At 39.8% G+C, this 26097-nt stretch overlaps 1 protein-coding gene across 1 annotated transcript; it reads right to left on the reverse strand.

Moving 5' to 3' along the window:
- Positions 1–8815: 8815 nt before the first annotated feature.
- igfn1.3 (immunoglobulin like and fibronectin type III domain containing 1, tandem duplicate 3) lies at positions 8816–24742 on the reverse strand. The gene is made up of 23 exons (XM_049022257.1): positions 24715–24742; positions 23988–24110; positions 23029–23168; positions 22236–22335; positions 21923–21964; positions 21781–21826; positions 20774–20957; positions 20427–20540; positions 20087–20249; positions 19605–19877; positions 18531–19379; positions 18213–18337; positions 17751–17892; positions 16486–16779; positions 16082–16378; positions 14886–15065; positions 14432–14560; positions 13777–14085; positions 13467–13552; positions 12861–13053; positions 11166–11462; positions 10034–10360; positions 8816–9361 (listed from the first exon to the last, which is right to left on the reverse strand). The coding sequence occupies exons 2-23, from the start codon at positions 24073–24075 to the stop codon at positions 9357–9359; spliced, it is 4383 nt and encodes a 1460-aa protein (XP_048878214.1). The 5' UTR covers positions 24076–24110; positions 24715–24742; the 3' UTR covers positions 8816–9356.
- Between the last annotated feature and the right edge of the window lie 1355 nt (positions 24743–26097).

Consider the following 26097-nt stretch of genomic DNA (forward strand, 5'->3'; position numbering starts at 1 on the left):
GAATTTAAACCGCAGACATGTATCATATTCACATAATGAGACAGCTGGATAGAATTCTACCCATGCAAACCGTGGAAAATATTTTTTTATTTGAAACCTTACACTCTTTATTGGTTTACGGGATTTAGCGTCTACGAACTCGGTACTGTGCCAGCAAGTACTTTTATTTTTGGCTGAATCTTTTTGTATTTATTTGGTTTGCAAAATACCCAACCTAATTAATTTAAATTCTCGCACAAGTTTGTATTAAAATTTTATGTAGCTAAAGTTTGTAAAGAGATTTGGAATTTTCTCATTTCGAGGTAAGAACCGCAGAAATGAACTTGGTGCAAAGATTGTAATTGAGGCGCAGCTTTGAGCATTCGGTGAAAATGAAACCTGTTTTTTTCTAGCTTGTTTGTGGCATTTAATCGATGCACGGTGTCTTGCTTGTAGCACTTCATAACTCACTCACCACGTAGACAGGGACTGCCATGCATAGTCGTGTGATACCTCACAGCTGCAGAAGTGCCGCTTTGGACTTAGAGTCACGACTCAAGAATGGTCTCTAACTTTATTCCAGCATCTTAAACCGGAGGGTGAGTAACTGTCTGGGAACAATCGTTCCCTTTTTCATACTTTAATGTCAAAAGGATAATACATATTACAACAATACTTAAGATGCAGGAACCCAATGGCACAATTCAGTCAGTTTAAATGTGGGATATTATTCAGCATCAGTTCATTGTCCTTCATACTGTATGTGTTCAATTAATGATTCACAAAGGGAAAGGTTTACTTCAGTAGCATGTGGCTTAATAGAATAAATATAGTAATTTGTTAATATAAGTCCAGTTGGATTTAAAAAAGAATGTTATTGTTGAATTTATCTCTTAATAGAAAGCACTGATGAAAACATGAAAAAATTCTTATATATTTTTTAATATTATTATTATTATTATTATTATTATCATGCACTGCCAGGTCAAATTCAATCCCTGGTGACAATGTAGAAAGTGTTCCTCTACAGAATCTTGCTTTTTATCTACTCTATTGTTATGATTCTTATACTGTACTTACATACTAAATTTCTACTAATTCTTACCATACTATATACTAAGTATGAAGGAAATGGATGTCATTAGTTTAGATATTAAATTTTACTCACTGGCATATTTACTGACTGTGAGTCTCATATAAATCCCAGGACCATCGTCAAAAACACTACTGGGCTGTTTCCTACCCCCTGTTCCCTGGAAATGTACTTCTGCATCCTCGGCCGAGTCAATTTTATTTGTTTGTTTGTTTATGTAGTTCAAAAGTGAAAGTTCTGCATTTGTTGTAAGGGACCAGTGTCGTTCATGATCACCATGCAAGACATCCTGCAAATGTAATGTTAAAAATACGATCAGGAAAATTGTCATAAAATAAGGTGGGAAGGTTGGTTGTTAATGAACTAAATTGCTTACTTGGTTTGTCCCACTGCATGACATCTAGACCATCTCAGCACATCAAAAGTCAGGAAAAGTATTTGTGGTCTGTTAAGCTATATACTTCCCTTCACAGTGTCTTTAAAAACATCGCTATCCTCTGAGATATGATGTATTCTTAGATGGGATTTCCTTACAGTTCCTCTTTAAATGCAAGCATAGACAAAGTGGGTACATATACTGGTTCAATCCCCATGTGTGAGAAACCTTTGCCTTAACGCACTGAGGATTATATTGCCGACAGAAGCAGATCAAGTTTAATGCGTCCAGACGATTTCAGCATCATAAATACCTCATAAATAACAGCAAAAAATCTTATAGACGATATTTGTTTCAGCTAGAAAGACACCAGATTACAATGAAAGAGAGAAGATAACAAGTGATATGACAGTGTGTTGCTTTGGAACACGTGATGAGGGAGTTATGCAAGCAAGACGCTGTGCATCGATTAAATGCCACAATCAAGCTTGATTGTAAGTCATCTTAAAATTTTAAACTGTAAAAGCAGGGATGGATTACGGACTGGGCCAGCGGGGCCGCTGCCCAGGGGCCCTTGAGGTGCAGGGGGCCCATGGGGCCCCTAGCACAAAACAATTTGCAACGCTTATCAACAATGTATTTTCGTTTGTCTATTTTAGAGGGCCTACATTCTTTGATCCTCTGCCTACAAGGGCCCCTGAACCTATAGGGAGGGCGTTTGGCTGCCAAGGGCCCTTGAATTGTGGTGGTGATGGTGGTGCTGGTGGTGGTGGTGGTGGTGGTGCTGGTGGGGGGGGGGGGCCCTCGCGAACGTTTTGCCCAGGGGCCCACACAACCCATAATCCGTCCCTGGTTCCAAGCAGTGTATTATTTGTTAAATTCCATAAATTAGAAATGAGAAAACCATTGGATCAAAATCCACGCTACATACAGTAACACCTGTACTAGGTACTATTTATTGTGTGGTGTTACAGTATCTGGACAAAGTTCAGAGCAGAGCATGACTGAGTAGGGAACTAAAATCTACATTAAACAGGTTTTTGAAATTTTAATTCGACCATTCTTACTTTTTTTGAAAGCTTGGGTTTCATCCCAAAGTCCAGTCAAACACAGTGAGGTGTCTCTAAATCGGCCATAGTATGTATGCGTCTGTGCCCTCTAACTGAGGTCAACTCGTCTGCAGTACTGACCAAAATGTGTAAGGTCTTTGAAGTCACAGCACGAGCATTACGGCTGCTAGGTTTCTTTGTGAAAATCTTTACTCCTCTTTAAGATCATGGTCAAACTTATCCACCAGATGGCAGCAGAAAGACCCCATTCTCAAACAATACTCAGTCATGTCTCCTGTCAATGAGATGACACATTGGCTATCAATTACCATTCCTCTGAGATACACCTTTCAGGACTGTGCTTTACTCAGTTACCTTGCTAATATGTTGATTCTGATTTCTTGTAAGGTTCCTTGTTACACTTTTCTGGATGAGTTTGTGATCTTGTGATCTTTGTATGGTACCTTTCCCCTGCTTCATGTTTTAACCCAATCATAATGATGTGTTTTTTACCCATTGGAATCTGAGAGAATGATATGAAATAATGAAATGCTTAGTGATAAGATACTTTTGTTTTTATATCGTATTTGATACAATTGTTTTTAATAAGGTCTATGCTCATGATTCTAATTGTGTATCAAGATGTAACCTGTCTATGGACATGCGATGAAACGTTTTGTATTATTTACACGGAAAAAAAGGGTTGTCTTTATATTATTTGGATTTCTTGCATGAATGGCTTTTAAAATGTGATCTGATATCCATCGAATGATGCATAAAGACGGTCCTACCGGCATAACACTGTCATATCTTTATTACAGCATAGTTGACAAATTAAAGAATATTGTTAATGTAAACCTTTCAAATAACGATCTCATGAGGGTAATTAGAGTTACGTGTTACAATCACAATTTGGTTATTTGTTCCTCACAACATAATCCTGTACAAGGGCAAGAATCAGTGGAGAATCAGTGACCAGGAAGCAGAAGGTGACGGCTGGGAGTCAGCAGGCATCTTAGATATTTGCCAGCATCTGTGTTCATAAATCATGCATAAGAAAAACATTGAACAAACGGGGTATTCATGGAAGGAGACTAGGGGGATTTCACTGCTGTGTTGCTAAAGACCACCATGATCCACCACACTGCAGCAATAATGTCCCACACAGTGTTATGTTTACAGAAAATATCCCACAATGCATAGCGACTCTGAGACCTCATCCCTAATGTGAAGCAAATAGGAGGTAATACAATGATGCATCATCAGCAATCAGAACTTCCGCGAATTATTAAATATACTGTATGGGTTCACATAGTTTTTCCCAGTAATGCCCTTAGATGGAGATCGGGTGACATTTTAGGCACCAGTCATACAGAAACCCAAGTAATTACAAAAGTAATTCTCACAACTTTAAGCAGTAACATGTTCACCACATGCCTCGTGCCCATTGCTTCCGGGATAGGCTCCGGACCCCCTGCGATCCAGTAGGATAAGCGGTTTGGAAAATGGATGGATGGATGTTCACCACATTTAGTGAGTTCATCGTTAGTTGCACAGATTCTACAACCCCGCATCCTTTCTGGGAGCAGAACTATTTTTTGCACAGTATACTGCTAAATAAATGAACAGACATGAATATTCACCCAGAAACTGTAGGAAGGAAATGGGCCAGGGTTTAATTCCTGGTTATGCCAAGCTTTCATGTTTCTCAGTGGTTAGATCAAAAGACTTGTTTTGTATTAATATAATATTTACACCTCTGTTTCCACAGAGCAGCAAGCAGCTAGGATTTTTGGCAGACTTACAGATGGAGGACTAGACTTGGCTGTCCCAGAGAAACAGATTCCTGACATGGTGAATGTATGCTTTGCTCTTTATGTAACACAGGTGCAAAATGTGAAATATTATTTGGAATGTGATTTGCTCTTTACTTATAGTCAGCACCAAATATCCAAATCAAACGTCCAGGATCGGATCGGGAGCCAGTCTCGGTATTTCTTAACAGATCGGTATCGGCTTTATTGAGTACAAACCTAAGCCTGATCCTCTGTTTTAAGTTAGTCATACAGGTATCGTAAACGGAGAGCGAACGGCGTGGTGAATGGAGAGAGGACGTGCGGAGGCTAAAATGTCTGCAATGTGAAGACATTTTTAATTGACAAATGAAAGAAATTCAATGGTCTTGTTTATTTTGTAAACAGAAAATTTTATTTATGAGGTTATTCATAATAACTTTATTTAAAATGTACACTGTGCAACAGTACAGTATTATATATATCTAATATTGGATCAGGATTCGGTATAAGCAGATACTCAATATTAAATGACTCGGATTGATATCGGGGGCAAAAAAAAACTTGATGGGGGTAACCCTAGTGCCCCCCTCCGCCGCCTCCATTTCTGCTGCCTTTTACATGGCCTCTGTCTTTGCCTCGTCAGCTTTCTCTCAGTGGACATACTACTCTGCTCTTCTTCACTTCCTGTTATACTTTCAGTGATCTGAGTGGATTTACAGGCTTCAGTTTTTAACCTTTTTGGGAGGAAACCCCCATTAACCTTTTCATTGCCAGAAGTCATCCATTCTTGTATGGATTGTTTTCACCTTTAATTATTTCTTATTTTTCTTCACTTTATGAAAATCTTGTCTTTCACTCAAGATATAATGTTGAGTGCTAGGTGATAATGTTGAGTGGATGGTTATGAGCATGAGAGACCTGGGGTAAAGTATTACCACACTGTTGGCGATAAATTGGTTGTGTAATTAGTTGTATATAGTTGTATAAAAAATAAGCATGTCTGTTGATTTAACTTATATAATTTGCATGTTCATACTTGATGTTCTGATTTCCTCTTATGCATGGTAAAAATGCATGGTGGTTTAGTTGTACTGTAGGTGCACTTTACAAAATACCGGGTAGGTATGTGTGAGCAACCTCTGATGGGCATCTTCACCAGCCATTTTCTGAGAGGGTGAGAAAATCATCTATGCTGTAGTACTTTGTCTAAACTGTAGATGTCACTAAAGTCACACTAATGACGCGAGCATTCTGACATTACTGAACTCAGTCGAAACTGAAACTTCTATGGACAAATTTAGTCTGTTGATTTTGCTGGATTGAGGTGGTGATTCATTGGTGGTAAAGGCGGTGCCAAACATGTTTATGAAGTATATGCACATTGTTAAAAGTAAGAAATAAGTTGCTTGTGTGCAGGACATTTACACTCAACACCGAAAACAGTGGTCACACGTGTCTAGGGATGTGAGTTCCTTACCCATGACCTCGTACATTTGCATATTCTCACCATGCTTGAACTGGTTTTCTCCTGCAGTCTGCATTCACTTAGGTCAGCTGGAGTCTTGAGATCGCCAATGTACTGGCATCCCATGCAGGGTGTCCCCTAACTTATGCCCTTTGCTTCCTGGGATTGGCTCCAGGCTCAGTGTGACCTTCTAATGGATAAACGGTTACATGAGGCTTTATATAATCCTGGCACCAGCGACAGAGTATCAGGTGCAAAAGCGTTTATTAAATTTAACGATAGGGACAGATTTTTATTTTCTCAGATCTACATTTGATTTTTGGCAACTTCCATTTTACTGAAGCACAGTTTTCGGAAAATCATCAGTAGGTTATATAATGTTCTTTAATTTGGCTTTTGTCCTGAAGTGAATATTTATGTTTTTTGCATTAGTACTGCCCCCCGCGACCCAGTAGGATAAGCGGTTTGGAAAATGGATAGGTGGATGGATGTATTAGTACTGACTATAAAAACTATAGCTTTAACCTTCAAATTTTTGTTTTTTCAAGCTAAATGAATCACTGGTCACCCATATATAATGTTTACTTTAACACTTACTTTAAGCCTATTTGGGAGAATTAACTGAAGCTGGGATCTCTTTTTATATCTAAGGTATAGCAACCATTATATGATTCTTCTGCCATGGCCTGTAAAACTTGCAGTGTTGCAAGTTGAGTGTGAGATAGGCATGGATAATGGGCTCAAACGTCCATACCAATCATAATTTCATTCGTACAGAAGTTATTCAATGGCAAATTTAGGCCTTACATCAGTGTGAAAGCAGCGCAGCTGAGATAAGAGGGCACTGTCAGGCAAGCATACGCAAGGGGGCGTGAGCATCTAGGCCTCTTACCATTGTCAAGTGCTTTAGCCAAATGCAGGTTTAGCAAAAACCAGGCAGTGATGAACTCAGAACATGCGATCCACAGTCACATGCTTTGAGGGACAGGGAGGTGTGTAAAAATTCTCATTAATCAGGCGAAATGTGCTTCAACAAACATAAATCATAAAATATTCTCTGGTGTTCATGCTCTGGTAGCTTTTTAGTTTCATGGATTCTGCATCATGTCAAACAACATTATTTAATGTATGCTTATTTAGTTTTAAACTTGTAATTAAGGTCATTTTATCCTGTCAAGTCTTTGTTGCTATGGGAAGTACAGAGCATAAAAATTCTTTCTCTCTGTTGCCTAGGACAACCATATTTGGGAAAGAACACAATGGAAATGCAAGAAGAGAGTTAAAAATGTAGAAAAGATAACATTCGAAAAGAGGCTTGGCACAGTCAAAAAGCAGAGGGAGAAGCATAAAAACTCAGTCAAATTTAAAAATATGAGGCGTGAAAAGTAGAATGACTGGTCAAGGAAAACAAATTAAGCAATATTATAATTACATTTACTGAGGAGATTAGAACTTTTTAGAACCCTGCCCTTTTGGTGCTGAGATTTGCCATACTTTAAAAAAATTACGGCTTTGGGAATTCATATAATTTATGTGTTTCTTAGTGCTGGGAACTGAGAACTGGACACCAAGAACTACAGCTGCACAGGCACCTGAAATGAGCAGGCTTTCGGTAAACCATGCAAAGTATGTTTTCTGATGCCCAGCACAGTTACAGTCTCATAAATGTGAGTGTTAAATTACCGGTGCAAATGCGCGAAGCGCTGATGAGGCTGTGACACGATTGCATGGCAGAGACAGTTATTTTCAGCTGGGCAATAAAAGTTTATGCCTGACATGTGTGCTGAGTGAGTGCAGCATGTACTCTGTGATGCCCAGTGCGGCAAGTACGCTGAGAGCCAGTGCAGCATGTACGCTTTGATGCCCAGTGCGGCACGTACGCTGAGAGCCAGTGCAGCATGTCCGCTTTGATGCCCAGTGCGACACGTACGCTGAGAGCCAGTGCAGCATGTACGCTTTGATGCCCAGTGCGGCACGTACGCTGAGAGCCAGTGCAGTATGTACGCTTTGATGCCCAGTGCGGCACATACGCTGAGAGCCAGTGCAGCATGTATGCTGTGATGCCCAGTGCAGTCACATTACAGTCGCCATTCCTATCGGCGTTAGAGGTTCATATGTATCATGAAAATTAAATCGGAAAAATATTGCAGTGCGTGCAGAAAAATAAATCGTCAAAAAGTGTTTTTATATGTGCAAATTTGCAAGAAACACAAAGTTACATAAAATAGGACATAAACTATCATAGAAGTGGAACCTGCTCCAGCCTGGAGACCCTTCGCAAGGCAAACTGTCACGTATGGCAGCTTTATAGAGCAAATGAGTCATCAGTATCATCCTTAATGTTCTGAATAGGTCCTGGTCCTTCTCATGTCTCCTCTCTATTCTGCGCTTGTGACTCAGTGCTGTAATTTTCCATTATAGATTCTGCTATGGCATGTGAGGTCAGTGCCTCATGGTAATACTCAAATCACAGACTCTTCTGACCTCTTAAGTGGTGTCAAGCAACCCACTACACTGATTCTTTAGCCCATAATTCAATCCCTGTGTGTCCGATAGAGGTGGGGGTCAAGAAATGCCATAGACAGCAAACTGTGATCTGTGATGTATTGGTGTCAGGAGGATTTGGGGTGTGGCTTTGGGGTGAAAGCCTCATTGAATTATGTGCCACTTCAGCTGGTTTGCTGAGCTATCGCTGCAGTCTTTATTGATTGCCCAAGGTTCATGTTGGTGTGTTTTCTTCTTTGTTCATAGGTGGTTCATAATATGTTTAAAATAGATGCATAAAACTGGCCATTGGCCATAATCTGTGCGTGTGTAACTTGTGATTGGACTGGCATTCTTTCCACGTTGTTCCAGTGCTTTTGTGGGTTTGGCTCTGGGCCCCATGCACCCCTGTCCTGCATAAGTGGTTAGAAGGATGGATGGATGGATGGATGAATTATTTCATTTATAAAACTGAATTAAAACAACAGCCAGTCTTGTCTTCTGCAATGCATCTGGAGTTTTAAACAACAAGAAAACTGAGCCTATCACCCCTGATAAAAAACAAACAAGAAATTGAATGTATGAAGGGATTTACTCTATGTATCAAACCCTTCTTTTTTGTTTATTAGCAGATAATCTTCAGGGAAACGTACACTACATGCCACTCATTACTTAAACTTTTGAATAACTTTACCAATAATATATAGTCCTTCTCTTGAGATGCCCCATGTAGAGCAATACTCTCCAGTTCTAATTCCACAATGTACCTATACATTTGTCCATATGTTACAGAATGTGTTGGTTCTTAAGCTTAGAACAAACAGTGTAGTGATCTCTGACAATCCGAGAACAGTGCAATTGGTTCTCTTCCTGTAAAACCATAGCAACAGCCAATGGGCAGGTGAAACAGTGGTGAAGTAAACCACTGGACTGTTAAACCAATGAACAGCTTTCATTTTCCTTACTTTTTAATTGTACCTGCAAATAGCAATATTGAATTATAGAGCCCATCATGGAAATATTTGAATAAAACACACACAGAGTATGAAAATACAAACTGTCGCCATAATAGGAACATCATCCTCATTAGCCTTCTGCTCTCTTCTGCACTCTTTCATTCTGAAAAGCAAGCAGTTGAATGAAACAGATCAGAAATGAGATGGATTGGTAAAATAGGCAATATTTTACATCAGAACTGATATCAAACAGGGGTCACATGATGCTTCACCAGGCTACTGTATATAGTAGTAAACATGATCTCATCTTCAGAGATGGAAGCATGCACCATCTACGCCGACATCGTATGTGCATACATTTCTAGGCAATTTTGTATATTTTATATAACTTCTGTTGCATGTTCCAGTACAAGGCTGCCAGGCAAGTTCATCACACACCGACAGTCACAGACTTTGGGAAGTTCGGAAACAACTAACTGCTTTTGGATTGTGGGAGGGGCCCAGAGTACCTGAGAGATCCTTACAGACAGGGAGATCATATCAACTCCACACACACATGGGCGAGGGTGGCAATTGAACCCCCAGTTCTGGAGGTGTTTAGCTGCAGTGTTGTTACTCTGTTTTAGAAATATTAACCAGGAAATTATTATATACAAATTGGCTTCTAAAATGCCCAAAGCATGGGGCTGTATGTGTGTGACCAGCGAGGGATTCCAGGCCAAGATGTACTCCTGCCACTTGCCCTATGTTTCCTGAAACAGGACCTGTATTGGATAAGTGTTGGTGGATGCATGGATGGATGGATAAGATATGTAGTATGAGTTAAAGCCAGTACCTCTCACGGTGAGCGTAGTGGAGCTCTCGGCCCGACCGAGCCTGTTCTCCGCCATGACCTTGTACTCCCCATTGCTCTTAGGGCCAACCCTGAGGATCAGCAGGGAGCAGACGCCGCAGGTGCTGGTGATATGGTAGTCGGGGTCGGTGCTAAGGCTCACGTTGTTGCGGTACCACGTGATGCGAGGCTCCGGGTTACCCCTCACTGCACAGCTCATGTAGCACTCGTAGCCTTCAGGGGCCGAGTGCATCTTCAGCGGCACCAGGAACTTGGGTGGCGTCTGGAAGTTACAGCTTTCTGCCTCGGGCATGTTCACTACAAACTTATCTGAAAAACAAGAAAATGAGAAGATAAGAGAAAAGGTCTTTATGTTTTCAGAGGTGCAGCAAACACCTGGACAAAATAACGCAGCAAGGATAAGAAACTTTTAAAATATCAGAAAGGGTTATGATTTGCCTAAACTAAAAGTAAGTCCCTTTTTTAATAATAAAAAAAGTTAATCAGTTATTATAGTACTGTTTTGTATGTTCCCATTACAAGAAACCAACTGCAAGGATATAAGAATTGCAGACTATAAACGGATTTTCTTCATTCCGTTCCCTACTTGAGGTAATGTTTCTAGATTAGTGCTGTTTTTAACATCATATATCTCAATTTTTTTCTCAGAAAACCAAAAAAAAAAAACAGTTTAAATATAGAAACAGGTACTTTACTGGTACAGAAAAAGGTACTTTACTGGTTTGCAGCTTATTTGTCAAACCACTTGAGTAGGTTATCGCTGGAATTTCCAGTGGTTTGGTATGTAGTTCCACAGGGCTTAGTTCTGAGTCTCTAAATTTACTTCCTGTCATGTTAATTATTGTAGCAATACAGATGATTCTGAAATCTCCAAAATCAAGTGAAATATTTTTACAAACTTAGCTTGAAACCAGTATATAAGTGCAAACTACATAAATAATCTTCACTGGACAGAAAACCGCAAAGGTCAGAAAAATACTGTTTTTTTTCTCCCATTTTCCATCGAACAGCTAGTAAAATGCAATTTCATTTCTTGTAATTCTGTTCTGAATAATATTTGATAGTACACTTGCACTTAGATTTGTTAAATCATTTGTTGAATCATTTGACAAACCCTTTTTCTTGGTAATCCCCCACTTGGCTGACACAGAGGCTTCTGAGACGCCCATGTCATTTTTGGCAAAGACGCGGAAGCTGTATTCTCGTCCAGGCAGGATGCTGACAGCTGTGTAGCTATTGTTGAAGATCCGGTCGCCCACTGTGTGCCAGGTCCGTTTGCTGGAGTCGTGCTCAGACACCATATAGTGCAGCCGGTCATCACGCTTCTCGTCTGGAGATGGTGCCCAGGACACAGTCAGTGTTCCAGGGACATTCTGCTGAACCTCCACTGTACCAGGTGGTTTAGGGTCATCTAAATCAAGCGCGGAACATAAGAATGTCTTACTTAAAAAATGTATAGTTGTGTGGCAGATAAAATAGGAGATATATATTTAAATGGATTAATGGATGTTGAGAAAGGCACGCAGAAGTGTGAGGATGTGTATGCCCTGGAGTGGGCTGGGATCACGCTAGATAGATACCTATGCTTATAATGCATTATAATGGCCAGGTAAAGAATGAATCAAGCATTACAGCACCTTCAATTGGCAGTCATTATAGTGTGTGGCATTATAGTGTTGATTATAATACTTCATAAGCTCCAATGAAGATCTCATCTGTATTGCACACTAGATACCTTCATAATGCATTATAACAGTATAAGAATTAAAGATGCTTTGTACTGCATTATAAAGGTATGTACAGTCCCGGTCAGAATTATTGGCACCCCTCAATTGTAAGTACAGAATGTAGAATATCTTCATAAATAAATGCAAATGAACCAGTTTTGTATAATCGGAATATTTAGTAAAATTCCAAAGTTATTTAAAAACAACAAAAATCTGTTATACTGTATAGTGAAATAAGTAATATATACATAAAATGTATGCTGGACACAATTATTGGCACCCTTCACTAATTTTTTGGCTAAAGAACCTTTGGCAACAAGGGCATCTTCTAAATGTTTCTTGTAGCCATCTCTAAGCTTCCTGCATCCATCTGCTGGTAGTTTCTGCCCCTCTTCCATTGCTACTGTATGCATTCTTAAGCTCTTAATTTTGCCAGAGTCAGTCTTGCAGTGGCAGATCTCAGCTCTCTGCATAGGTTCTCAAGGAGATTTAGGTCAGGATACATTGCTGGCCAGTTTAAAACAGTCTATCTTTTCCATTTCCTTCTTTCTCTTGTACGTGCAGAATCCACCACTCCAGGGTGCTCCAGGTCAGCCTGAACATTTTTAGATGTCTTGCATTTTCGTATTTGATTCCTATTTTTTTGGAAATAATTTTAAATAAAAAATAGTGCCAGTGGTTGTGTTTATATTATTTTTATTATTATATGAAAGCTTTTTGTTCAGTAACTTTGGACATTTTATTAAATTAAATTATACAAAATTGGTTCATTTGCCTTTATTTCATAAAATCTTCTACGTTCTGTACTTACACTTACAGATTAGTGTCTGTATAGTGCAATATAAATGAGAGCTTCATAAAGCATTTATAATGCATAATAAATATGGCTGTAACCTATTATGTCTTTTTATAAATATTTGTACCCATGTATGTTATGTTTTGAATGCTTTATATTGTGTTATGAATGAGGTTTTAGATTCTTATATACACGGCATTCATAGTGTTACTAGAGTTAATTGTCTACTGTCTATTTAAAATTTGTTAGTGTTGTCGTAGCTGCTTGTATTGGCCCCGTCTGTTACCGGTCACTCTCAGCTCGACGCTGCACGTTTCCTGGCCGACCAGATTCTTGACTATGATGGCGTACACTCCAGTGTCAGAGCGCTCTGAGGAGGGGATGAGGAGCTGGGACGCCCCCTCTGTGTTGCTCACCGTCACCCGCTTAGCCAGGGGCATGCCATCCTTCATCCACATTATATCTGGCAAAGGGGAGGCCTGCAAACAGCAGTACGTTATACTCAATTGATAAGGGCCATAAGCAGATTATAGGAGGCTTGGTAAACACAGGGACTTTTCCACTCCTGTTCTTGTATGTCAATATCGTACATTGGAATCACAATAATAACATTACAGTCGGACTTTAGTGTAGTTCGGTGTTAGACGTACTTAGATGCTTTTTGTTCAAAACGAAAACACGGATCATTGAGCAAGGTCAGATAGTGTCCCTGGAGCAACGGGGGTTACGGGCCTTTCTGAAGTGCCCATCAGTAAGATCGCTAGCGAGCACGGGATTTAATCTAGTCGCCTTCCGGTCACTGGTCTAACCAGCAAAGTTTCACACCACTCAGCACTGTGGTGTTTTTCTGCCACAGAAAAAATGATGAAAACACTCAAAATCACCGACTCACCTCAAAGTTTATGGTTACTCGTGCAGAATTGCCTTCCCTGATCACTATGAAGTTCTTCATTTTGGCATCTGTAAACCGTGGCTTTACTAATATAAAAACAATTACAGGGTTTAAACAGATATTTGGGTTGCTTACATGTATTTACTTGTTTACCATCCTCCTCACATACTCATATTATCACTGTGTTATAAGAGAAACCCATATTTATTTTTTTTGGGGGGGGCATTTTATGTAGTGACCTGTGTTCTATTAAATATGTTTTTTATATATAGGAATGTATGAAAAGGTTCTGGATGTCTTTGCTGTTTACCGGGTGGGGGCATGGCCAGGATGTAGTTGTCCAGCTCTTGGGGATCGCCCGACCCCCCCTCGTTGGTGGCGATCACCCTCACCCAGTACATGGCCATGGACCTCAGGCCAATAACCACAAATGATGTCATAGTGACAGGACTGCTTTTACAACGGGTCCATGCAATACTCTCTGCTGGACGAATCTCCACAAAGTACCCCTTGGCTTCCCCGTGGACCTCTGCTACCACTGGCGGCTTCGTCCATGCCAGCGATAAAGTGTTGTATGTTGAATCAGTGACTTTCATGTCAACAACTTTACCAGGCGGCTCTGAAGAGAGACGAGTAAAAGAGATTAAGGGGTTGTACACTGTCAAAGCTAGCAACAGAGGTGGGTAGTTCAGGTCCAGAGAGTAAAAGTCCAGACCAAGATTTTGTTTCAACCAACCAGTTGAGTCCTCTCTGACTGTGACTCTTTGTAGTCAACTGGTTGGTTGGACCAAATCTTGGTCTGGACTTTTACTCTCTGGACCTCAGTTGTCCACCTCTGCTTAGCAAATATTTCAAAGAATTAACCACGAAATACTTGTTATGAGGGTTTTTGAAGTTATAATAGTTATTCTTGGAAAAAAAAAACATATGGCATTTTACATCTTAATCATCATTATACAACTTACTAATGGGGTCCCTCGCAAATACAAACTCAGATGGAGAACTTGGTTCTCCTGTTCCAGACATGTTCATTGCAGCGACACGAAATTCATACTCCAATCCTTCTACAACATCTTTTACTGCATATTTTTTTGCTGTGAGAAAATAAAGTACAAACAGTATTTGCAATCACTTTTTGCATATTAATATTCATTTGCCACTGTGATTCTGGTAGGTAACAATTGATCTCTCGCAAACAGAAAAATATTTATATATCGTAAGAGTTATGAACCCAAACATGATCTAAAATGAAACTTGTGAATGGTTTCAGAATGCATTTTTGAAACAAAACAAACATATATGAAGTAGTAGAAGTATAATAATAATAGATTCAGCGGAATAATAATAGAATAATAATAATAGAAATATAAGTGATCAGCTTTAGTTGCATCCAGTTTGCCGACCATGAGAAGGTCAGACCTTGAATTGGCTCTCCTCCAGGGTTAACCTGGGTCCACAGGTTGCTGCCTTTCTTGCGTTTCTCCAGGTTGTAACCCAAAATGCTGCTATCTCCAGTGTTGGCAGGGGGAGCCCAGGAGAGACTAATGCAGTCTTTAAAAGCGCTGACTACTTTGGGTGCAGCTGGAGGCCCAGGATATGCTAAAACATATGAAAAACAGATTAATAACTAACAGCTATAATTAGCTATAACTTGTTACATTTGAATTTCTGATATAAGAAATGGGAATTTTGAATAGTTCCAATTCCAATTCCCATTGATATGAGTTTTGAATCTCGCTAGCTAAATAATTTACAATATCAAGAACTGGCATTATAACTAGTTAGAGTTGTATTTCTGATGTTAAGAATTTGCATTCTGACTAATTAGAATTGAATTTGTGATATGCTCTAGAAATGGATCAACGCTAAAACAGTTGGGAATAGACACTGCGTGTTTGCAATGCTACTGTTTCAGATTGGTTATATTGCCGCCTGTTCTATGAATTGTAGCTTTGCAATACAGTATTTTTGAATTCCTGTTTATTGGTCCATGTCAAGTTTTGCAAATGCAAACCATTTCCACACAATCAAAGTAGAACCTTTTTATAGCCAGTTGTTCATCATCAACCATGCTGCACTCTGTTTGTGCGACAGCGTATCCAGCCATCTTTCATATAAGTCTGTTTTTGTTTTGTTATTGTGATGTTGTAGCCTCCAAACACACAGGCATTGCGTGATAGGGTTTGTTCTGCCAGTGTTAAGTAGTGTAATTGTTACTGGGCATTTATTGGAAACTCAGCTGCACTTATGCTTAGTCAACTCCTCGACAGCACATGGGTTTATAGTGTACTATTTGCCTTACTTGTACGTTGCTTTAGACAAACGCATTTCCTAATAAAAGTAAATGTAAATGTATCACCTGAAATATGTATTGTGGATACAGCTGCGACTGGTTACGATAATATATCGCCATATTGCCCACTACAAGTGCATAGTCATCTGAATTTTACAATAAGGATATATTCCTGTCTTCCTTAACAAGAAATGTATATGTAGCATTATTTAACAAGACTCTAATAGTCAAAAAACAAATTCTGATAAACAATTGTACTGCATACACACTACCTTATATAGTAAAGTCAGAATTAGTCCACACACACAAGACTCTAGCTCACCCTTGTTTCCAGCCATGATGTCGTCAGTCTCTAACATGTCACTGAGGCCTTCTGCTGTCTGGGCCCAGATACGGTAGCAGTATTTTCTCCCGTGGGTCACGTCAGTGTCTCTGTACGTCGGGTTTCTCGGTATCTCTCCAAGTTTTTTCCAGGAGTTGCGTCCCAACTGCTGCCGTTCCAAGACGTAGTTAGTCACTGGAGAGCCGCCATCGTCCTTTGGATGCCTCCACTTGATTTCAATGCATTTCGCTGAACTTTCAATAATCTCCACTGGAGCTTGAGGTGGTTTTGGCTTGTCTGACATGGCACATGTGGAATTATGAGTAAGACGTTTTCGTTATGGACTTGTTAGGTTGCAATTATTCAGTTATGAGATGACAATGTAGTTTCATCATGAAACATACCCAGAACAATGAGACTGGTGCAAGCCTCGGCAGTTCCAAACTCATTTCTGACCTTGATCTTGATTTCTCCAGAGTCCTTACGCTGGCACCTTCCGAGTAGTAGGCGGCTGTGATCAGAAGCCTTTTCCACTTTGATGCTGGTGTCGTCCACAAGTTCTTCGCCATCTTTGTACCATTGCACCTTCATTGGTTCCCGGCCCACAAAAGCAATCTTGAAGGTTGCGTTTTGGCCAACTTTTATAACTACCGGCTCTGAGAAGTTACCCAGTTCATCCAGGTCAAACCTGGGTGGGTCTGGAATATAAACAAGCCATGTAATTAGTAGAACTTTACATTTTTAAATGTTCTGATCTGTATCCACGGTGTAGATTAACTAATCACGCATTGTCCATTACGTACACAGTAATCCTCACTGTAATCCAGACTCCTCACTGTTTTTTCTCTTTACACTGTAAATATCTGGCATCAGTTGAAACATTTTTAATAATATTTCTCAAAATGTAATTACAAAATGAAATCATCAGCCACAAGGCGCTTCAATTTGATTGCAATTATTAAGGGAATGATTTGATGCATTGGAAATCTTTAATTTCCTATCACAATTCCCTTTGATTAATTGATTATTCGATTATCTTGATTTCCAAAATTCAAGCCTTTTTTTAACTTCACTGAAAAAATGTAACAAATGCTAACGTGGGAGCTTAATTACGTGCTCTTAATGCAATACAAGAAAATAGAATCTTAGAATGTTAATCTTTACTGTACTTTCAGACCGACCTCTTCTAAGTGGTAAATGACTCAATGAAATCTGTTGTCTTCCACTATAGAAAATGGTTGATTGTCCAATGCAACCATATAATTTATTTCAGTACTTGTGTCTTTAGCTCTAGTGCTAACTCTATAATTACAGAGTTAAGAGAAAGTGTTCAGTGAGTTTTACAAAAGCATTGTAGGTCAAAGGTCATTAGGTATCACTTCCTTTAGGAATATTACTGAGCCTTCACTTGACCCAGACGTTTCGGAAATTTGCGTGTTGGCACTGCTGGTTTGCTTGTCTACCTGCAGTACGTGAGCATGAGAGAACACCGTCCAGAAGTAGGATGTTTATTTTTCCCCCAACATCGATTCTGACGTTTGATGCATTGATTTATTGATTTATCACAATGCACTGATGCATTTTTTGTTTCTCTATTTTAAGGCCATTTTCAGTTTATAAATAAAGAGTATTGATTATTGGATGTCTTTTGTGGATTTCGGCTTGGAACCTTTTACAACAAGCTGTGCTTCTGTCTTATGTCCATCGGCTTCAAAGCGGTATTTTCCATTGCATTCCTCTTGGCAGTTCTTTATTGTTAACTTGTGCCACGTCTTTTCTTTAGTAATGGTCATGGCATCATTGGACGTCAACTAATGAGGCACAGAAAATCATAGAAAGAAGGCTTCATCAAAAGAAAGCACAGGAAATGTTCATGTTATTTTGGCCTTTCAAAAAGTGCAAACTTACCTTCTACTCTATCTGGCAGCATCTACGTTAATAATGTCTGAATAAGAGTTGGCACATATTTACAAGTATTCATTCCAATCCATCATTATTAGCCTAATAAATTGATAATTATACTCACCTATTATTATTATTATTATTATTATTGTTATTAAGTTAACAATAGCAATATAAAAGTGTGATTGAGTAAAATCTGCGTACATGTGACCTGTCTGGAATTATTCACCTGTTTTCCATCTTTGTACCAGACACCATCATAGTTTTCATTGCTCAGCTTACAGACCATCTCTGCAGACTGGCCTAGAATGGCACTGACGTCTGACAGACCACAGATGAAGTGAACTCCTTTTTCTGAAGAATGAAAGATATTAACTGTCATTACTGTATTTCTTGGCTCTGGTTTGCAAATATATCCTGTAAAATAATGAAATGCTAAAATTGTTAAATGATGAGTCACAGATGGAACACCTTTTCATGTCCTTAATCTCATACCATCCATTAAATAATTGTTAGTTATAATTTTAGCTTTTTTTGGCTTACATACCTACGAGTGTCTCTGGAACAAGTGGGCCCGCTCTGCTACGCTTCGTATTTTGGCTGAGCAGTGTCTCTGCATCAAGTGCGTCTCCAACAAGCTCAGCCTCGACTGCTTCCGCAGGCTTCTGCCCAGTGGATTTTGTGTCCTGCTTACTCCCAGCAGACTTATCAACAACGTCAGCTTCACAAGCAGGAGAACTGATCCCACTAGACTCATCCACAGCAGTGACTTGAATATGGCCTTCTAGAGGTGAAGATAGTTGACTTTGGCTTTTAAGAGATGAAGAATCTCTTTGTCCTGTTTCTTCACTTTGACTTGTTACTCTAGTTTGACCTGTTTTTCCACTTTGTCCTGTTGTTCCAGTTTGTCCAGTTTGTCCCATTGCTCCACTTTGTCCTGTTTTTCCAGTTTGTCCAGTTTGTCCCATTGCTCCACTTTGTCCTGTTGTTCCAGTTTGTCCTGTTTCTCCAGTTTGTCCTAATTTCCCAGTTTCTCCTGTTGCTCCACTTCGTCCTGTTGTTCCAGTTTGTCCTGTTTCTCCAGTTTGTCCTAATTTCCCAGTTTGTCCTGTTTCTCCACTTTGTCCTGTTTGTCCAGTTGGAGCTGAAGGTGATGACGTTTTCACCGTGGACTCCTTACGCCCAGCCAAACCAACCACCCCATCGCCTTCACCTTCCTGAGCAGATGCCTCCTTCTCCTCTTTGGCTTTTTGCAGTGACCCTAAGATCTCTTCTCTTCCCGTTTGCAGCTTGGCCTGCTGCTTCCTGGCCATCTTCTCCAGGTCAACGCCAGCACCTCCGGCTTGGGTTGACTTTCGGGCTTTCTTTCTTCCCTGCGCGCCTGCATCCTTTTCCGCTGCATCAGCAATATGATTAACAGAGAGCAAAGATATCAAGAATAGAACTTCACTCGACTTACAAAGAAAATCATGCACGCGTGCTGGCAAAGGTTTAATTCAGCATATATTTCAACATAGTCTTGGCTAAAAATTAGACCATTAGTCTGTTAGGAAAGACGGACGCGGATAGAGCACTGATGACTGAAGGCAAACTTGAGGGAGGTCTTGATGTTTTAGCTTACCTTCAACTATAAGCCAAGCATTGCAGGATTTAATGCCAGCAATGGCTGCATAGATCCCTTTGTCCACCTGCATGCAGTCCTTCACCACCAGTCTGTGGATGAGCATGTCCTCAGACACAGTGATGTCATACTTATCTCCAGATTGCAGCGTTGCATTCTTTCCTACCCATGTAATCTTTGGAAAGGGTTGGGATAAAAGACATTCAAACACAGCATCCTCTCTCTCCAGGGCCGTTACTTCCTGAATTTTAACCAGGAATTCCACCGGGGGTGCTGAAATAATAGCATAGGGCATGTTACTGAATAGTAGATATAGTACTAAGTCATTTTAATCTTGAGATTACATACAATTTGTAAATTTAATAAACAATAGGGTTTCTATGTTTATGCACAAAAGGTTTGAAGGAAATGTAAGGCTCCCTATGGAATATAATTCAAGTAATTGCGTTAAACTAAGGTATGTAGGTTTTTATTGATCTCACCTTTGAATTCGGTTGAAAATATATTGACACCCTCAACATCCACCTGGTATAAGCCAGCATCATCTGGGTCAAGATCTTTAACACTGAACACATACTTCTTTCCCACTTTTTTTAGACTGTGTTTCGAGCTTGTGTCATCGCCGAACTCCATCATCTCTCCATTCTAAAGAATGTGACAAACCGTCGTATTACAGCACAGCACACAAACATCTGAAGATGACTGTGCCTTATTGCTGCTTTTCCCTGCCATTGACACGATGTCATATTATAATGCCACAATAAGATTGTGATAGTGGTTATATAGCAAATTGTAATGTATGTCGTATACAGAATCTGGCACCTTATATAAGAAAATCCGGCTGTTGGGGTCCTTCATGTCCATTGTTATTTCAAACTCTGCACAGCCATTAGCTTTAACTTCAATATGCTTTAGGTTGCTCAGGTGCTCAACAAACTGGCAGGGGCCGGTCCCAGGTTAGCAGAAGAAGTAGTCAATGAGAAGGAGAACAAGAAACAGGGGTTAGAAGCAGTGTTTTATGATATCTCCCTCTCTTACCCTCTGTCTGTCACTCCTCCTTCCTTTCAGTGCTATTATGAATTCATAGTCTCTCCCAGGAAACTGTCAAAGTCAAAAACGATTGTTTGTATGTAAATGATGTAAAGAAAGGCCATGACCAGCTTGCATACCTGGGCCTGCTCCTCTTCCCTCTCCCTCTTCAGCTCATTCAGCCTTTTCAGCATGCCCCGGAAGTCCGTAATGCCGTATTCTATGCAGATACGTTCGTAGTCTTTCTTGTCCGCACTCAGTAAAATTTCCCAGACCTTTTCATCTGGCTCTCCCTGTTTCCTTTCTGGTTTTTCTCGTTCAGTACTAGAAAAAAAGCAGAAAGCTTTAAGTTACATCTCTCCACTTCTTCCTGCTCTCCCCCTATTATAATATTTACTTTAGATCTATATCTTAGACATAGGTAATGTATTATTATAACTATAAGTGATCAGTGGTCATTGTTGACACACCACAGCACACAGTGCACAACAATGAAATGTGTCCTCTGCATTTAACCCATATGTGACATCGTGACATAGCAGGGGGCAGCTAATTCAGCGCCCGGGGAGCAGTGCTTGGGGGCGGTGCCTTGCTCAGTGTACCTCAGTGGTGCCTTGCTGGTCGGGGATTCATACCTGCAATCTTTCAATTACACGTCCACTTCCCTAACCATCAAGCCACCACTGCCTATTGTTTCCAACATTAATAGTAATGAAAACTAACATTATGGGCTGTCACTGTAGCAAAATGACATATGGCAGTCAGCCATCTAAATGGTAATTTTGCAATGACACCATCCATCCATCCATCCATCCATTCTCAGACACTTCTCCAGGGAGGATCACAGGGCCAGCAGGTCAGACCAGGCTTCTCGTTCCATGGCCACAACTGAATGCCATTTGGGTGGCAAACATGAGCTTCAGTTTCAAATTATGCTAAATATGAACTGTGAAAAAGCTCCAGCATTTCTTTGAACAACAATGTTGCGGATCCCCAGAGCCAGACAGTGAATTACTGCTTACACATCTGACAATTAACGTTAAGAGTAATGGCTTCAACATCAGGCCAGGCAAATTTTCTTATAGACATCAGCTGCAAAAAGTCTTTATATCGGAGCAGTGGCACCCCCACCGACGGCCCTGCTTACCGGGTTTTCAGGAGGTTCTTGAAATCCAGTGTTTTCTCCCTTAAAGCTGAGAAATACAACTATGCGTATTAATCACTTTCACTTTCTAATGCATAATATGGTTCTTATGTATGTATGTCTGTCTGTCCTCTTATGTACTGACCAGTTCTTGACTGCTGCAGTGCCTTACTCTTGTTGAATCCAACTGAAAGAAAATGTACATGACAGTGATACCTTATCATTGATTGCATAAAATAATTGAAATATTTGACGCCAGTGTAGCTGAAAACAGATTAATCGGTGTCTCTGTATCACCTACAGTGTATGAGTCTCTTCCCTGCAGTGATCTACATGCATTTCTCATTCAGTAATATGTATCACTGATACATGATTTTGCAGCAGTAACATTATTCCAGTCTGCTTTGATTTGCTTCTGCAGAATGACCCTTGGCCAGTGGCTCTCGTTTCTTCATTACCTTCAATGACGTTCAGAGTGGCCGTGACGACAGCCTTTCCAAACTCATTACAGGCAAAGCATTTGTAGACGTCTTCTTCCAGTGCTGATACGTTGGGCATCTGGAGAGACAGAGAAGAATTTCACTTCATTTTTCTTTACATTGTTCGTCTGCTTCCTCTTATGCTTTAGAAATGCTAGTTTGGTTCTGGTTATAAACCAGCAGATTTATCGACAGATCATGTTCGGCTTTAATGTCACAATGTTTAGCAATATGTCTGAGTTAGTTATTTAGCTTTATATTTAATTAAAGGGGCAGTTCATTCCAAAACTGAAATAAGGTATGTTTTGGAGGACTCGAGAGTTAGCTATCTATATAAATTGTTCTGCTTGGAGTTGCCTAGTTTTGAAGATACCGGAAAAGAAATGAATGGCATTCTTTCTGTGGTGATTAAAGCACAAAAAATACATGTGAAAAATTCAGCAGCATGTATCCTACCTGAAATCATGACCTGGTACCTCAAGATCATCCGCAGACTTTGAGGTGAGCAGTTTAATGTAGGAACTATTTTCTTTTCTAAAACGTATCTTTTTTCAGTTTTGGGGTGAATTGCCCCTTTTAGAGAAGGAAGTGTATCACATGCTAGAATATCCCTGCTTTGTGCTGTGCTCTGTTGGGGAGGCCCGGATAAGAGATCGAAAGAGGAACGGCTGCTTAAAAAAGTCATCAAAGTACCAGAAACTAAAGACCAAGATTACACTTGCAGTTTTAGTGATATGGTTTGATATGCACGTTTCAAACAGGTTGCATTTACCTCTAGTTTGTGTTCACCAGAAATGGGACAGTATTTCATCTGATATCTCCCAGGATCGCTGATATCTCCATTGTTTCTTGCCCATGTGACCGTTGGTGTTGGAATCCCTGTCACAATTGCCTTGAAGATGGCCAGTTTACCTTAAAATATGTCAACATTGTGTTGTTTTAAGGGTAGCACTTTGGCTTGGATGCATTAGTTAGCACCGTTGGCTCATACTGCTAAACTAGGGGTTATAATAACATGGGAACAGTCATGTCTCTGAATTTCTCATAATATGTGTGTGGGTGAGCTGTGCAACAGACTGGCGTCCCAACTAGTGGCCCTGACATGTATTCAGTGCTTCATGGAATAGGCTCACTGTGACTCTGTACTAGATAAGAAGTGATTGAAGATGAAAGGCTGTTGGCTGTTTTATAGTCAAAGAACATACAGTACAGATAGCACATTATATAAGAGACTGGCACCCTGTCAACCTTGTGGCCTGCAGCAGAATCTCCTGTACAGTAAGTGATGGAACTGATGTATCAAAATAAAACCTGAAATCTTGCAGAATACATTTTATAAATTACATATGGGTGGTACTCTGAGACCTGTTCTAAGTAGAGTTGGCCGCCATCTCGTTTTTCATGGGGTCGTCGTGTATCATAAAATAAAATACTGTGTTCCGTTTAGAACCAATAGGGGGGCACAACTTATCCCAAATGTTCAGACTACATGAAATCCCCCCCCACGCCGATGGCTGCATCGGACCAATAATATCTTGAATTTTGATGCCAGTGCCAATATGCTAAGTAACTCCCACACCATCCTTGTACTTGGGGAAGCTGGTGGATCGATGATGTTGCTTAGAATTTCAATATTTAAACGTTTTCTCTTCTGTATTATTTTACATAAATCCCTTAAGCTCTTCGCATAGTCTGGTGTTTTCAAACTAGCAGACGCTTTTGAAAATGTACCTTCTTGTATAGTCAAAGCAATCGGTTTGCGGATGAAGTCAGGCGTGCTCGATCCCTTGGGAAGTTCCTCCACAAACTGAGTGATCATGACCCCTGGGACACTGGATCGCTTTTTAATGGCCACTGTAGAAGCCAGGAGAAAGAGAACGAATGTGCGGACTGAACATGTAAGACTGAACATGACCATGGACCAACAACCTAGCTTAGCCTATTAGCACTTATCTAGCTATGCTGGAGTTCGCAGTGGGCTTCATGAGCATGGCTAGTGTATAAGCTCATTTAATCCATGACTATTGTCCGATGTCACCTATTCAATATCTAGATGTCCTCCAGTTATTTTTCCAGCAAATATGAGTTAATGTGGGACTTTCATTTACGTTACACCCTACCAGTAGCACAAAAAAGAAAAGGTTTGTGATACTTTTTCTGCATAATGTCTAAGTGTATTGAGAGCTTTGCGCTTTCTTAAAACTCGATAATGTTGTTTGAAATCAACAAAATGCAATAATTTAAGACAGAGTCAATTTATGATAAGGAGGGTGAAATTAAATTACTGATACAGCTAGTTGCAAAGCACAATTATTGTGGCAAAAAGCTATTTCACTTTCATCATGTTAAATTAACAGCAGGAAGTGTCATGCATCGTAACCTAAATGGGTGACTGATAGCAGACTTCCTCACAGGGTAAAGAAAGCAAAAGAGGAGGTCAGGCTTTCATAATGCTTACCCTGCCCTGAGGCACTTCTGTCAGTCACTTTTGATGCCTTTATCATCTTGATATATTTAGAAGCTCTGCAGATTCAGGCAGTTACCTGTACATAAAAAAAAAAAAACATTATGAAATATCTGCCAGTTTATTTACCACCGCTAAAATATCTATGTAAAATTGGCCCAGCTGGTTAGCATGCTTCAGTTACACAACATATGTTACTAAATACTAAATAAATTTATGACTATATATATTTCCTCTGTATATTCGGAGTTTACAATATATAGAGTTTTTACTTTTAGATTAACATTGAAAACATAAAAATTGCTCTGTTCATTTTATATGACCATTTCATATGAATAAAATTATGGTGTTAAATATGAATACATTTATTGAATATCGAAAGTATATGAACACTGACCATTGTGTGTGAGTTTGAGGTTTAACAACCTAATAGATGTATGACTACCAACAAGGAAAAACTCTTCTGTACAACTTCTCACACTAGCCCCTGTCAGTGTTAGGGGTCACAGGTCTCTTGTCAAACTTCCTGGATTGAGTTTTCAAGAGTGTGAAAATGCCAACCCGATTAAAGGCTTCCCTTGGTATAACAGCCACAAAATCACTGCTATTTTTCACCAGGAATAAATGACTGTGTTAAGGTTTTCAAAAGAAAGTAAGGTCTCCACTGCAAGCTCAGAATCTTGGCTCCCATTTGAATTACGCCTTTAACAGCTGAATGAGAAGTGTGGTCATTTCAGTGATTTCTGGAATAATCTAAGTGTAGTTCAAATATGTGCATCAAAATTTTTTTTTCCAGTTTTATAATGTTTCTCTATAATTCGGAGCAGATTTGTATATGGATATATTACACATGCTTTATGAACACAGATTTTTAAGAACCAGTCTAGTTTCTTTTGTCATGCTAACTCCGTGACGTTTGTTGGACATATACCAAGTGGACCAGCACATTTTGTGATATTTAAAAAAATTGTCTTCAAAATCCTGGAGATGTGTGGTAATGTTGCAGTTATGAGGTCTGACTAATGCTCACTGAGCATTTGTAACAGAATGCAGCAGAATGTGACAGGCCTTCTCAGTGTCTCACATGCAACGCATGGTATGCGATCTACATGTCACAGGGGTTGAGCTACAAATCATGAATTATGGCATGTGAGTGTGCGTTTGTGGAGGGAGGTGTGGCTGATTTATAAGCAACTGAAAAGCAGCAATTAAACACGCAGTTTTAATATTTTCAAGATCTGGGAGAAATGTATATTAATGCGAATTGAACTGAAGCTGCTAACGATGCTGTTTACTTGATTGCGAAATCACGCGCTGTAAGCTGACGCACAGCGTGGCCGGATGGCCCTGTGAGATTTGAGACGTGTCGTGTGAATA

Source organism: Brienomyrus brachyistius, chromosome 8, assembly GCF_023856365.1.
Source record: "Brienomyrus brachyistius isolate T26 chromosome 8, BBRACH_0.4, whole genome shotgun sequence".
NCBI classification, from domain to species: domain Eukaryota; kingdom Metazoa; phylum Chordata; class Actinopteri; order Osteoglossiformes; family Mormyridae; genus Brienomyrus; species Brienomyrus brachyistius.